The 15701-nt window shown below is 39.9% G+C and overlaps 1 protein-coding gene across 1 annotated transcript in view; it reads right to left on the reverse strand.

The window, feature by feature from the left end:
* The window catches only part of LOC309703011 (uncharacterized protein), a gene marked incomplete at its 3' end in the record, with an annotated part of 348344 nt that overhangs the window by 152067 nt on the left and 180576 nt on the right, over positions 1-15701 (reverse strand). The window contains exons 2-3 of the mRNA XM_082527713.1: positions 13380-13485; positions 8812-9744 (exon numbers count right to left, since the gene is read on the reverse strand). Coding sequence (XP_082383839.1) covers positions 8812-9744; positions 13380-13397 — 951 coding nt within the window. The 5' untranslated portion in view covers positions 13398-13485. The remainder of the gene's footprint in view (positions 1-8811; positions 9745-13379; positions 13486-15701) is intronic.

A 15701-nucleotide genomic window follows, 5' to 3' on the forward strand; every position in this document is an offset into this window, starting at 1 on the left:
ACGATTACAGGTCACCAGAGAACTTCAATCTATACATCTAAAAACCACAAACCAGGCGAGACATGTGGGTGTAGTGATGGATGCAGACCTAAACTTAGAAAAACACATTAAGACAATAACAAAATCAGCTTACTATCGCCTCAAGAATATTTCAAGGATAAAAGATCTGATGTCTCAACAGGACCTGGAAAAACTAGTCCATGCATTCATCTTTAGTAGGCTTGACTACTGTAACAGCATCTTTACAGGTCTACCTAAAACATCAGTCAGACAACTACAGCTCATTCAGAACTCTGCTGCTCGAGTCCTCACTAAGACCAAAAAAGTGGACCACATCAGTCCAGCTCTGAGGTCTTTACACTGGCTGCCTGTCCGTCAGAGGATAGACTTTAAAGTTCTGATGTTGGTCTATAAAGCTCTGAATGGTTTAGGACCAAAATACATCAGTGACCTCCTGACCCAGTATGAACCTTCCAGATCCCTCAGGTCATCTGGATCCAGTCTTTTATCAGTTCCCAGAGTCAGAACCAGACACGGAGAAGCTGCATTCAGCTTTTATGCTCCTTATATCTGGAACAAACTCCCAGAAAGCCTCAGATCAGCTGAAACACTCAGTTTATTTAAATCCAGGTTGAAGACTCACCTGTTCTCAGCTGCATTTGAATAAAGCACCAAATCCACACTTTTAAGCTTAAATTTCAAAACTTACATTTAAATACTGATTTTATCTACTGTTCTGATCTGTTTTGATTTTATATACTGTTTTGTTTGTTTGTTTGTTAATTAGTTAGTTTGTTTGCTTGTTTTAATCAATTTTAAATCATGCTTTTTATTTGTTTTTGTTTCTAATGTCTCTGTAAAGCACTTTGAATCACCTTGTTGTTGAATTGTGCTATACAAATAAACTTGCCTTGCCTTGCCATCAGAAGGGCTCAAACCTCCTGCTGTTTCTACTGGACCATAAATTCTACTTTATGATCATCTTCAAAAATAAAAACGTGAGTTTATTTGTGAACTCTGTGAAATGTGTCTGATGTTTAGTTTGAACCAATCCTGTGTCAGCTGCAGCCACATCATTGCCACACATACAAATGGGTGCGTTCCTGTTTAGACCTGCTGGCTGTCAATGGGCTTCATTCCATTTCAGACTGCCGGTGGTCGGCTGTGATCTAAACTCAACATGGCTCCTGTGTTAGAAGAGCCTCTGATTTTAAACTTTGCACATTTAATAGTTTCTTTCCAACACTGTGGAGCTACCAGCCCAGTATATGTAGCCACAGTAGATGGAGTTATCAAGCTGACTGACAAACATCAGGACTCATGTGATTCCTACATGTGGACCTTTCACAGATGGATCCAAGTGCAGATTCAACTCTGCATTACATTTGACTTCAGCTGTTACACACTTTCTAGCTGTGTCACTTCCTGCTTTTTGGATCAGATAGTTTATCCATGACCACAAATGTTTGGCTGCATGTTTGTATCATCTATATTTCCAGTCTTCATACAGCCAATATTTCATGTGAACTCCAACCTGCCAGCTGCCATCATGTTTTCAGGGTTCATTCAGTGTTGAAATGTAGGACAAACAGCAGCACATGTTCTCTAAATGTTTGCTGCAGTCATTTTAAATGAAGCTGATACTACATGAGACATTTTCCATATTTACTGTCTTTGAACAGAGAATAATAAAGCCAGCAAACATATACAGGCTGTGCAAATACAAACTTCTGTGGTGCATTTGATGACCTGCAGAGGAGAACAAGTCGGGCTTTTCAGCCCTAACACAACCTCTTTGTTCTCAATACTACAAAACCTTCAAAGGCTGATATGCAAGTTTGCATGAATCACCAACACAGTTGTGTTTGTTTCTAGTATAGTTATAAATAAGCTGATCAAATACCTGCTGACTGATTAGATCGAGTATCTATTACAGATGAACTGGATATCACAGCGCATGTTGTTAATCCGTCATATCAAACTAAACCGTGTTGCTGGTGTAAATATCCTCCAATAAAGTCAGATGAGGGCTACTGTTGCCAGGTAACGATGATGTCACACTGGATCTTCTGATCTTTAGCATCGTAGCGCTCGGAGTCTGATGTTGGCTCATGTGTTGTTAAACACCAACATGACGTTCTACTAGTCAAGGAAACACCTTCACCCACTGATGCTGATCACACAGACCCACTAATAGAACTGTTTTATCAGGGTTTGATGCAGCGTCAGCATTAATGTCACATTTAATCAGACACATTTACATTACAAGCCCACTACAACCATATGGAACTCCAAAGTGTTCAAAATTAAATAAATAAATAACTCATGATGAAATAAATAACTATGTGAATAAATAAGACACAGATATGTAATGTGAGAATGATATTGTGAAATAATTGAACACATTTTGAAAAAAAGCTCATTATTGTGAAATATATTGCATTCTGCTATTTACCGTATTTTCACGACCATAAGGCGCACTTAAAAGTCTTAGATTTTCTTCAAAAAGTGCGGCGCGCCCTATAGCGCAGTGCGCCCTTTGTATTGTAAGGAGGACGTAGTAGAGAACACCATGAGAACGCTAAAGGGTGAAGTGTGTGCGTTGACTTTATTGCACATACCTGTATAAAAGAACAGGTATGTGCGTTATGCAGGACACCGTTGTTTTAACAACCCTGAAAATGGCAAAGAGACACGCTTACGAAGCACAGTTTAAACTGAAGGCCATCAGCTACGCGGAGGAACATGGAAATCGAGCAGCGGCGAGAGAATTTAAGATTAATGAATCGATGGTTCGCAAGTGGAGGAAGCTGGAAAACAAGCTCCGACAGGTCAAGAATACGCAGCTGAGTTTCCGCGGACATAAGGCGATCATCGAGCAAAGAACGAGCGGGAGAAGCGTTTCGACGGTCACCATTCGGCTAAAAGCAGTTTCACTTTCACTTTTTATGAAACGGTGCCATTTTCCCATCCGGACCAGGACTACGGTAGCGCAGCAACTTCCAGCGGATTATAAGGAAAAGCTGGCCATCTTCCGCTCCTACTGCAGCAAACACATCGGCGACAAACACATCCAGCGATGGATGACCGATGGAGACCACAGTTTCACCAAGAGTGGAAGGCAGCGCCGGGCGAGTTACGCCACAATTTGCCAATGGATTGTAGATGCTTGGGCTAACATGTCTGCTGGCACTGTTGTAGGAGCTTTCGCAAAAGCCGGCATCATTTCCGAGGAGCCGCACGGCACGGAAAGTGACTCTGACAGTGAAGAAAGTGAACCTGGCATGTTTGATGGAGATTTAGCGCAGCTGTTCAATTCAGACACAGATGAGGACTTCGATGGGTTTGATTGATGATAAAAATGTGAGTACCAAACTTTGTTTTGCTCCTGCTTTATTTTTAAATACGCACACTTGTATGCTTGTGTGTTGTTGATGATGACGATTACTGGTAATAAAAATGTGAGTAAGGTACCGAACTCAGGTTTGCTCCCGCTTTATTTTTAAATACGCATACGGTACTTGTATGCGCCCTATGATCCAATGCGCCTTATGTGTGTGTTAAATACAGTAATGGCACACATAACTGAGACTGCGCCTTTTAGCACAGTGCGTCTTATGGTCGTGAAAATACGGTAAATTTACTTATTATTGTGAAATATTATTTCATGATCATTATTTTTCACAATAACAGAGATTATTCCTGAGGCATTTTATTTATTCCCAGCCATTTTTAATCCAAAATGTCCTTTTTTTCAAAGTCAGTCTTTATTTCAAAATCCCGTTTTTCCCAATGGCCTATTTATTTCATTATTATTACACATTATTTGACCACAAGCAATCTTTTCTGGTTTGACGCTGTCTTTGTAGCCAGAAACCAGCTCTCTCCTCGGCTTCCTCCACTACACGCTTCCCCCACGCCAGTCTCCTCCGTCACTATAAAGGGGAGAGTCGTGAGCTCCATCACCCTCACCTGTGCCGTCCAACGTCCCGCCACCAGCCTCCACTGCAGCAGGCCAGAGACCACACCCCTGCCACAATAAGTAAAAGTATATCCTTGCTGTACCCTTAATGCTAAATGTGCTAAATTAACCGCTGCCTTTGCCCCTTTGGGATTATTCTTATGTCACTGGGATGTTGACCTTTGACCTTCACATTAGAGAGATGGGCAGACATAATTAGTGTATGAGTTTTAAAGTAACAGGTAATAAAGAGAGTGTAGCAAATGTAGTCAGGTTTATTACTCTGTATCACACATGAGTGCCCGAGGGAGGCGGGGCTGACTGGGGAGACACAGGAAACAGAGAGACAGGGCTGACTCGACATGAAACGATGAAACGTGGGACACGGGAACAGAAACTAAACACAGGCTGAAATGAACACTGAGGGAGGGAGAACTAAGATTACTGAGAGCCTGATAAATAAGAAGAACAAAAAGCAAGAAAAACAAGAGTCAAAGAAAAGCAAAAACACAAAGCATTGGGCCAGGACCCACTGCTGTGACATTTATATGTGATAAAAACATTAAAAACTGCTCAGATGTTGAAATCTTTCTACGTATACTTTAGGTTCAGCTCTCCAGCCTGGCATTTGGTTAAGCATGATTCAAACATTTGATTTTGTTTAACTGGTTTTAATTATAGTTACTTTTTGTGAACATTTGTTGCAGCATTTAAAAATACATCATTTATTTTCAAACTTTTATTTGATTTAGAGCATCATATTTGACCAACGTAAATGTTTTAATTTCATATAAAATAACTGAAACAGTGAACTAAATATCTGAAATCTTTCCTGCCTTAAAAGTTATAATCCTACTTAAGTTATAGTGCAAATGCTTAAGCAACAAATATACTTGATGCTAATTAATTAATATTTCCCTTTGATGTTGCAACTATGCGGTCACTTCTGTCTTTAAACAAAATAATATTTTCCAGTTACAGAAATCATAAAGTCCAAACTACACTGAAAAAAATATGTTGTTGGATTTACTTAATTCAATGGTGGACATTTGTTGCACACAGATGTTTTGCTTTGGCAGCAACTTAAACAATTGAGTTAAATTAACACAATTTATTCATGTTCAATAAGCCTGTGCAATTTGTGTTGATAAAATGTGACTTAAACATGTTTTGATGAAGTAATTTGAGCTCTTGGAATATTTTAATCCTTCACAATTTTCTCACTTTATCCCAACACCATTCAATAACTTTTACCCAATACTACTTGGTCACTTAAATACTACATGTTATCTTCAAATTACATTTTGCTATTATATTCTAGTATCAAATACACAATTTTCAAATGGAGGCCTTATAACAGATTATATTGTTCTCTTCCAAGATGGTTGCTGGCATCCACCAGTAACCTTTCAAAACAAAATGTCTAATTTCACTGCATTGACAGTAGGTAAAGAATTAAACTGACATTACTCCTCCACTGAATCTACATAAATCAACAGTTAAATAATGTCAGTTCTTCCGTGTTCTCTGGAATCAATCACAGCAAAGAAATTAGACTGTTTCTTTTGAAAAATGTTGGGAAAGAACAAATCAAGATCAAAAATCAAGATTCAGTTAAACAACAATTATAACTAAACAATTTGAGATAATGTTAGTTTCCATTAACATTAAATTAGGTTACTGAATTGGCAAACACCTTCCTATTAACATTACCCATTTTACCCCAATAACTAAAGAAATTAGCACTTGCAGGTCAAAACCTTTATTCAAGAGATGCAAAAATAACATTGATACAGTGACTGTCAAAAATTACAGCACTGATCATACTGTGACATGTTGGTTCAAAACAGCACACTTAGAAATATTCAACGTTCTTTACTTCAACTGAATGAAACTGAAAACACCATTTCACACGGCCCATATGGGATATTTAGACTGTATAACTGTTCATGCTACATCTCTTCACTAGTAAAAGAAAGAAAAAATACAAAGAGAAATTTCAAAATGCTGCCAAAATGCTGCACAGAGCAAAAGGAAAAACAAACAACAACAAAAAAATGGCCCTGTCCTCATGGCAGTTGCAGTGTATATAAAAATGAGCCCTGCGATCTGTTCCTGGAATTGAGCTTCAAAAATGCAGCAGAACAAGTGTGAGATTTAAATGTCTTCTCACCTAGAGCTGGTCACCTTGCATGCATAACAGTGAGCTTTCCTTGCAGGAGCAGTTTTGTCTTAGTTGTGAGCTTTTCTTGTACCGGACTCTGCGCCCCAATTTTAGTGTCAGACCACACCTTCAGAGTATTCCATCAGAACCAACCACGACGCAAGAGGAACACTGATGACGTGCAACCCCATGACCCAATCTGGGGCAGTGATGTACCAGCGGAGTTCAAGTTGTGGACCACCAGACAGAAGGTCCAGCACTCACTGTTCCCATGGGTCGGAACTGGAAAAAACACGTTAAGAATTGAGACTCTTGACTACCGATTTGGACTTTTCCCGAACAGCTCAACAAAGATAAATAAGGCTCAGAATGAGGAAATCGACGCGATCAGAATAGTGGTCATGCAACACAGGGTCGCCCTGGACATGATTCTCGCTGAGAGAGGGGGCCACTGTGTCTTATTCAACACCACTTGTTGCACCTATATCCCGGACAACGTGCACTCCTTGACCATGACCACCGCCCTAGACAAGTTGCGACAACTGAGTAATGCGCAGCAACAAGACTATGTCACGAACAATGAGGACTGGCTGACCTGGCTGCTGAGTGGCAGCTGGAAGACCCTCGTGATCAAAGGACTCGTACTGATAGGAGTTCTGCTTCTATTATTGTGCTTGTTTTCTACATGTATCCTACCATGCATAAGATCCATGATTGACAAAATGGTACAGGCCACAGTAATTACCTATGTTGGACTGCCACTAGAAGATGAACCGGATGAAGAAGATTTAGTATAGAAACACACACACACATACTGAATGATGCTACAATTGAAAATGTTATAAGCAAGTGATTGTTGGCTGATAATAAAGTATGATTAAGTGAAAAATATTAACATCAGGAGGGGATGTTAAAGAAGAAACGCTTTTATGAGTTTTATGTTGCATTAAAGTATATGTTCATATTTTACTCTTAATAGGAAAAGAACAAAATGTACTACTCGCTCTGTTTATAGAAAGAGGAAGTTCACCCTATGACATTTATACGAACTTAGACACACACACACACATATATGCAAAATTAGAGGAAACTGCTATGCTTGTTTCACCCTGCTATAAATAATAAACGACTACTGCAGCTCGGTGTGAGTCCTCTCTGAGCCCTCACCCGTGCAGCACGTTAACCGTCTCCAAGTGTCTCAGTGTTGTTTATTCACCTGTTTGATAACTGTAAATCTCTGACAAGAGTTTATTTATATCATCTTCACGTGAACACATTCAAGAACATCACAGATGAAGAAACATTAAAAACTTCCACACTACATGAAGCAAGAAAAATAGTTTATTCCTTTATGTAGAAAAAACAGAAACATCAAACATCACAACAGACTCTCTTTGAAAGAACTAAAAACCTTTGTTCTCATGGTCCAATCATGAGTGAACTCCCCGATGAAGCCTTGTGTGCTAAAACATGTCAGAGTTTTAAAGGTTAAACATGAGTTTCCAAAACGTTTTGCTGGAGAACAATGAACTATTTGACTGAGTTTCAATCATTTACAGACGAGCAAAACCAGGACAGAGAAAAAAGGACAAAACTGACTCAGTAAAAAACAGAAAAGAAGATCCCATGTAGATCTGTATTATGTAGAAGTTCAGCCCAGCAACCAGTTCAGTTCAACACAAGTTTAAATGATTCTATCTGAACTCTGTGGAGCCTGATCTCAAGCTTTTTGAGTCCGACACAGAAACCAGAGGATCTTTCTGTGTCTTCAGATTCACTGTGATCCAGTGATGGGAGTGATTTCAGCCCTGAGTGATCGCGCTGATGTTTGCACAGAGCAGACAATGAGGTGAATGTTTGGGCACATTGGTAACAGTGAAACAGTTTATTAGTAACGTGGGATCGTTTGTGTGCAGAGTATGAACTGAGATTCCTGAAGCTCTTGTCACACTGGTCACAGCTGTAGTTTCCTTCTATGTGTGTTCGTTCATGACTGTTACGATGACCTGAATGCGAGAAGCTTCTCTCACAGTGTCTGCACTTGTGTGGTTTCTCTCCTGTGTGGACTCGTTTGTGTGATTTAAGGTCCCTTGCAGTGGTGAAGGATGACCCACACTGATCACAGAGGTGCTTTTTAACCCCACTGTGAATCAGTTCATGTTGTTTTAACTCACTTGGTGTGGTGAAGCTTCTCCCACATTCTTTGCAGTATTTCAGTTTGTCTCCAGTGTGTCTACGTTGATGTGTTTTAAGGGCAGCTTGCCAACTGAAAGTTTTTCCACAGAGGTCACAATGAAAGTCTTTCCCACCACCACAGTGATGACAGGGTCGAGAACTGGATCCATCTGTGTCGCTCTGCTTCTAAACAAAGACACAAAGACAGTGTAAGTCAGTCCTTCAACATTTGTATCCTGAACGTCGCCTGAAATAAAGAGCATCTCTGCAGACGTCCAACTACATTTGACTGTTTCAGTTAACACACTCAGTTTACTGGGCTGCAATAACTACAATACTACCACCATAATACTACAGTAATACTAAAATCATAACTGAAAGGAAAATCTGAATAATCACTCAGAGCTGCTTTTCCATGCAGTAGAATTGCTAACATGCTAACACAGTTTAATGAGCAGAGTTGTTCCAAACAGTCAGGCTAAAATGACAAGATAACAATATAAATACATACCTCACAGTAGCTGCACTTGTAGAGTCTCTTTCTGGTGTGGATCTGTTGGTGTCGTCTCAGGTGACGTGGAGATTTAAAAGTCTTCTCACACAGGTCACATTGATAAGGTCTCTCCTCAGTGTGGGTAAACATGTGTCGTTGTAAGTCTGTGTGACTTATAAACTCTTTGCCACACTGTTCACAGCAGTACACATCATGTCTGGTGTGAATGCGTAGGTGTGTATTTCGGCTCTCTCTCTGGCTGAAAGTTTTTCCACAGATGTCACAGCTGTATGCCTTAATTCCAGAGTGGGTAACTAGATGCCTCTGTAAGTGGCTACTGTTAGTAAAAGCTCTGCCACACTGATCACAGCTGTATGCCTTAATTCCAGAGTGGGTAACTAGATGACTCTGTAAGTGGCTACTGCGAGTAAAAGCTCTGCCACACTGATCACAGCTGTACGCTTTAACTCCACTGTGGATGAGTTGGTGTGTTTTTAGGTAACCCTTCCTGGAAAAAGACTTTCCACACAAGTCACAGCTGAACGGTCTCTCTCCAGTGTGGATGACCTGATGCTGTTTTAGTTTATCCCTCACAGTAAAACCCTTCCCACACTCGTCACAGCTGTATGGCTTAATTCCAGAGTGGGTAACTAGATGCCTCTGTAAGTTGCTACTTTGAGTAAAAGCTCTGCCACACTGATCACAGCTGTACGCTTTAACTCCACTGTGGATGAGTTGGTGTGTTTTTAGGTGACCCTTCAAGGAAAAAGACTTTCCACACAAGTCACAGCTGAACGGTCTCTCTCCAGTGTGGATGACCTGATGCTGTTTTAGTTTAGCCCTCACAGTAAAACCCTTCCCACACTCGTCACAGGTGTGTGTTTTCTCTCCCTTTCTTCTGTGAGGTTTGTCGGCCTCCTGAGAGCGCTGACTTCTGGCTCCATGTTGGTCCTGCAGTGACAGAGATACAAACAGAGGCAGTGAGTGAAATGCAGTCGTGGAACAAACTCAACCTTCAAACTCCATTAACACTAGTTTTAAACCTGAAGGTGGAGCGTGGCACCAAACACCTTAAAGGTCTCTTATCCCCACCTGCTGGTAGTTCTAACACATTACATCCAACCTGCTGTTAAAGATAATTCATGACTGTTCAAACACTAAAATCATGCACACACACACACACACACACACACACACACACACACACACACACACACACACACACACACACACATTATTTTATAATTTAGATTATTTTGTTGTTTCCTATTACATATTTCTATAGTTTGTATAGATTTATACAGAATTATTCAGTGATAATAAATCCTATGTTTGTTTATTCTAAAGGAACCCCGTTAGCTTCCACAACAGATGTTGCTCGTCTTCCGTCAAATACTCACATAAAATATTACACAATAAAGTGGATTCAAAATATCCACATAATTTCACTCTTACATCCACAGTGAGGTTTCACAATTGTTCAAATATAAGCAATCAATAATAATAATAATAATATCAATAACATTGAGGCACATTACACAAATTTCAAAAACAAATCATGTCTTACAATATTTACAACAACTAAAAGCTCTGTAAATCGGCTTTTAAGTGTTCATTGAAGTTTTGAATAATTCTCTAATTTTTTAAGGCAACTTATTCCACTTAAAAGTTGCTCTAAATGTAACAGTTTTACAAAATGTTACTTTTAACTCGAGCATTTACTAAATTGCAGCTTGTTGAAAACTGTGTAATATGATGATGTATTTCATCTGGATACTGCAGCTGAGCAGAATAAATGTGGTGTGTTTAACAGAATTGCTTTCTTTAGAACTACAAGTAAGCCATAGAATATTTTAGCCTGTACAGGAAGCCAAGAAAGGTTATTATGCATTTGATCAATATTAGTATAGTATGAACATCTTCACACTAATCTGGACGCCTTATTCTGGACTAACTGAAGTCTGTTAAGATCTGTCTTATTAGCTGCTGACCAAATGATTGAACAATACTCCAGATGAGACATTACTAGTGCATTAATGACATCTTTCATAATGAAGAAGTGATACACAAAGAGCATTTCATAGCCACAGCTATGCCTTGTCGGCAGAGTTATGTGACATTAGTGATGTTTGTACTTTCAGCGTTAACTTGGTTTTAAAGCCTTTAAAATATACGCCGTTCAATAGTCGACCTTAATCTGACAGAGAATGTGATGATTTTGTGGATAATTAAAGTCAGTCATATATCCACAAACACAACAAGCTGAAAGTCAGTGATGCTGCTCGGTTTGCAGTCCTGAACATCACGGCACAAGCAGGATCCACTGCACTGTTAATGTTAGCTGTGTTATATTGCTGCCTCTGTTCGGTGGTGTCGAGCCAAACGCACTTTAACGTGTTTGAACGAGCTGACGGTTCACTCGTTAAGCTGAAAGAAAGATGCTTTAATCACAGCAGTCACACATGTGTCCACTGCACCATCTGGAACTCTTCTTGTTTACACTCGTAATAACACAAACACTAAATCCTGCTTCTCTGCTGCTGTTGTGTAGCAGTGTGTACACCTGAGACTGTCACCTGTCTGTCTGTCCTGCACTCTCTCTCTGTTTCTTTCTCTCTGATTGTGGAATAAAAGTATGAACATGTGTTTATAAGTTACACTTGTGTTTGAATCCTGCAGCTTATCACACATTTGATTTCCATGTGTGACGACTGCAAGTGTCCAGAGTGAGGACAGACTGAGGGAGCCACTGCTGCACATCATCTGTGAGGCTTTGCAGCCCTGATGATCCACCAGGACAAACTCAGCAGTGTGTGAGGAAGAGGAGGAGGAAGAGCCAGCAGCAGCTGACAGATGGAGAGAATAGACAGACTGTTCCCTGTTTGTGAAGGACTGCTAGGAAAGTTTAACATAACTGTCTGTGCTGAATCAGTCTTATTAGGTAATGTTCAAATAATGTGATCATCCCAGTGTTTCCAGTGTGGCAGAAAGTACTCAGGGCCTTCAAGTTACACACTATGAAAGGCAGCAACAAGTTTAATGTTCAGAAACCTAAAGTCTGTATCAGCAGCAGAATGGAGCTAAAAATAAATGTTGGTTTCAGTTCTATGAAGCTTTGAGTATTTTGGATCAGTAGCTGCTGTGTTTGTTGCATCATATTGCTGTAACTGTTTATATGCTTTATATATTCTGAGCTAAGTTGATCTATAGTGTTACATCATATTCTATAAGGATGTTATGTGTTTGTAGACTTTCTGCCCAGTTTGACCCATTTAGCAGAAGTCAGCCTGTTTAAGGCTCTGATATCTATTCTGTGTGACTTACAGCAGTTATGACATGGTCTGATTTTCTCACCCAATAAAGGAATATTTCATATATCAGTCTACTCTTCATTCTATCAGACACAGTTATCACAGCTCCTACATTTGCTTTTTACACATATATGTAAGCATTGAGCCACATTTAGTACCAACATATTAAATGAACAATATTTGTCTCTTATATATGATACATCTGTATACACACTGTCACAGATACTTGTCTGTGAGTGAAGTGATTAATATAATAACTATAATATTGGCCATATTATATTTACATTACCACAGTGAGGTGACTTTAGTCTCATGAACAACATCAGCTAATTGTTATTTACAGCTAATCTTAAACGACTGTTCAGCACAGAAATGAAGCCCAACAATCATGTTTCACAGTCCTGTGGTCTCAGCCTCAGATACTCATCAAATCACACAGAGCTCATGTAGAAACAAATGAACTAAATATGTTCTCCTTCATTTCTGTCAAACAAAGCTGTATGAAACGTTTCCAGCTGTTAGTATCATGGTTGCTAGGCAACCTGGGCAGCGCGACGGAGGCTAGACGTCCCATTTCACGAGCCTACGAGCCTCGCACTTCGGCCTTAGCGGTCTTTGAGTACGCGGCCCTTGAGGACTTTAAAGCTGCAGAACCTGAATCGGGATACAGCCATGATGATCTCCAGCCTCGTGCTCGCCAACATTCTCACCTGAGTTAAGAAGACGATCACTGAAATGGTCTCAGCAGGTCCTTTGATGACAGCAATGAAATGCAGTGGTAAGGCTTTTTGGGGATTAAGTTCGTTTTCATGGCAAAGAAGGACGATGCAGTTCATCTGATCACTCCTCATAACATTCTGGAGTGCAGGCAAAATGCTATTATAAAAACTTAAGCAGCAACTTCTCCAGGTTCCAATATTTATGCAATTCTCAAACCTTTTGGCCACGACTGTATAACCTCTTCTGAAGTTTAGTGGATATTATACATGGTTATGCTCAGGATGTGTCGCCCAGTTTCCACTGGAAACGCCTTTTGGTTAAACTGTCAGCGAGGAATTTGCATTTGCACTGTTACATTTTTATATAACTTTAATGCACATAAACAACAGCTGCTTGTTTCAGTGAAAATACATTGATGGGTTTTTAATAAAGTTGTGCAGCTGTAAAGTATTTTGTCTGGTGTCAATTCTATCGTCAGCTACATCGTTATGGCAAATGTTCAAATGTATATGGTGATAAATATCTTTGGTCATATGGTCCTGCTCTGTCTGTCACCTTCTGTGTTGAGCTCATTGTTTCCTCTGTAGTGGCTGAGCTGAGTCCAAGTAGCTGAAACTGTTCCTCTGCTGCTCCGTCAGACTCTCCTCCTCCTGCTGATCAGCTGGGACACAAAACAGATCTTTGTTAGGCTCCACACTGCACTGAAGAGTCAAAGTGTCTCATATGTTCATCTGACAAGTAAAAGAACACATTTTTGTTTCCCGAGGTGGGCAACTTGTTGGAAACAAACACAAAAGCTTTGAGCACTGATACCTGCCATTGCTGGCATTGAAAGATGCAACCCCAGCAATGTGGATTGTCAAGACTCAAACCAATCATCAAGCAAAGACAACAGGGATCATTTGTTTCTCTTTATTTAGCATTCACAGCATTTGTAGTTGCCTTCTGTGCAGGGGAAGTCCACGCACACTGTGTGGTACCGCCATCCGCAGAAGGTGCATTCAACCTCTGTAAGAGAAACGAGGTTGTCTGAGACTGAAATGATATTCACTAAAGAAGTGGGGATTTGTAAAACTTCAAGTGTATGATAAGGTGAAAACAAATACACAACTGCATGTCATGTAGTTGAAGGTTTTTTTTCTTTTGGAAGACCGGAAAACACTGAACGTTATAAATTAGTCCTTTATTTATCCAGGTAAAAAAAAATCTCATTGAGATTAAAAATCTCATTTCCAAGAGAGACCTGGCGTCATGGCAACACAAGTCACATACCACACAGGTATATAACATTTAAAACAAACACAATATCCCAACATGTGTAACAAATGTATTGTGCTTGAAACAAATTCAGAATAGGTGATAAAGCAGCTGCACATGTGTGTCACGAGTAAATCTGGCTGTATAACAAACAGAAACAAGTGATCTGCTGTCTTTGCTCAATGGTTGGTTTGAGTCTTGACAATCCACATTGCTGCCATCTTTCAATATGTTGAATGCACCAGTGTAAGTGCAGCCACTCAGACTCAATGTGTTCATAGAAACAGGTGCAGATGTGTCACGAGTTCATCCAGCAGTAGCTATGGCACTTGGCCACAGGGGGCAGCAGTGGACTGACCTGCATTCGAGACTGCTCCAGCTGCTCTGTGACAGTCAGTAGATCTGCTACAAATTGCAGATCATATGCAAGTTTTGGAAATGACATTATAAATATTCCTAACTTAGCCACGGCAGCATTGTTGATGTATTACCTATATACTACAAATTATTCCACCTACTGAAAAGTGGATCTAATGTGGGCGGACTCACACTTAGCAAATAAACCTGTGATGTGAGAATGTAATCAAACTGTTGATCAGAGGCAAAGTAATTTAAAGTTTATGATGCTATCGTCTAATGTTAGCTGACATGATGTTAGCTTGTAAACTTATGTTGTTGTCTGGGTCTCATGTCTGATCTGATGATAATAACTGTGACAACACAGAGATTAAATAAAGGACGTTGGTGGGACTTCTTATGTTAGAACTATAACTTCAGTTAAGGAGTGAGACGTAAGGTGACAAGGAGAATGAAGAGAATGAGAAAGAAGTAACTGGGAAGAGAAAATGAAAACACAAATTTGAAATGATCAAATTTGTGTTAACAGATGATGGTGATTTTAAAAATTCAAGTAATTTAAAGGTTTTATCCTATTTGTTGTTGTTTTTTTCATATTCTTCTATTTGCAAGAGGTTATTAATAAAACAGGTTCTCTTTCTGGTTTCTCTTTTTGGACGCACTCTCTACAGCTTATCACATCCAAAATGGCGGATGTCAAGTACAAAACCTCGACAGAAACAATCAGCAAGAATTTTAGCATCAGTCCAAAATAAAACTGTCCAACTACAGAGTTTTAAAATCCAACTAAACTATGAACAGAGATCTTTTACAAATAGGCTATTGATGAGATGACAGTGGTAACAAAAACGTACACATCCGCGCACACAGACAAAATGGCGGGAGAGCGTTTAACGGTCGACCTCATGAGTCCGTTACCGTGAACTATGGAGCGGCACATTTGTGCTGGAACTGAGCTGCACACAGCTGATGTTAGCCAGGAAACATTACACACTGCTAACGTTACCTTCACACGGAGCTCCACACGGAGACGATCAGCGTCAGGCACAAACACCAAGTTCAGAAAAGAGGAACTTTGAGCAGGAAGGAAAGAGTCAGAGCGGCGTTTGAGGACACGTTTACAACCACGAACATCAGAATCTGTCTGTGCTGCATTCAAGTGCAAGTTGGAAACTCACTAATCTCTGTCATGTTGTCCAAAGATGATTTATTTCTGCTGGTTTTCTTGTTTGAAACACAAACATGTGTCAGCACTTTGTTGTT

This window comes from Aulonocara stuartgranti, assembly GCF_965226115.1.
Source record: "Aulonocara stuartgranti genome assembly, chromosome: 3".
Classification (NCBI taxonomy): domain Eukaryota; kingdom Metazoa; phylum Chordata; class Actinopteri; order Cichliformes; family Cichlidae; genus Aulonocara; species Aulonocara stuartgranti.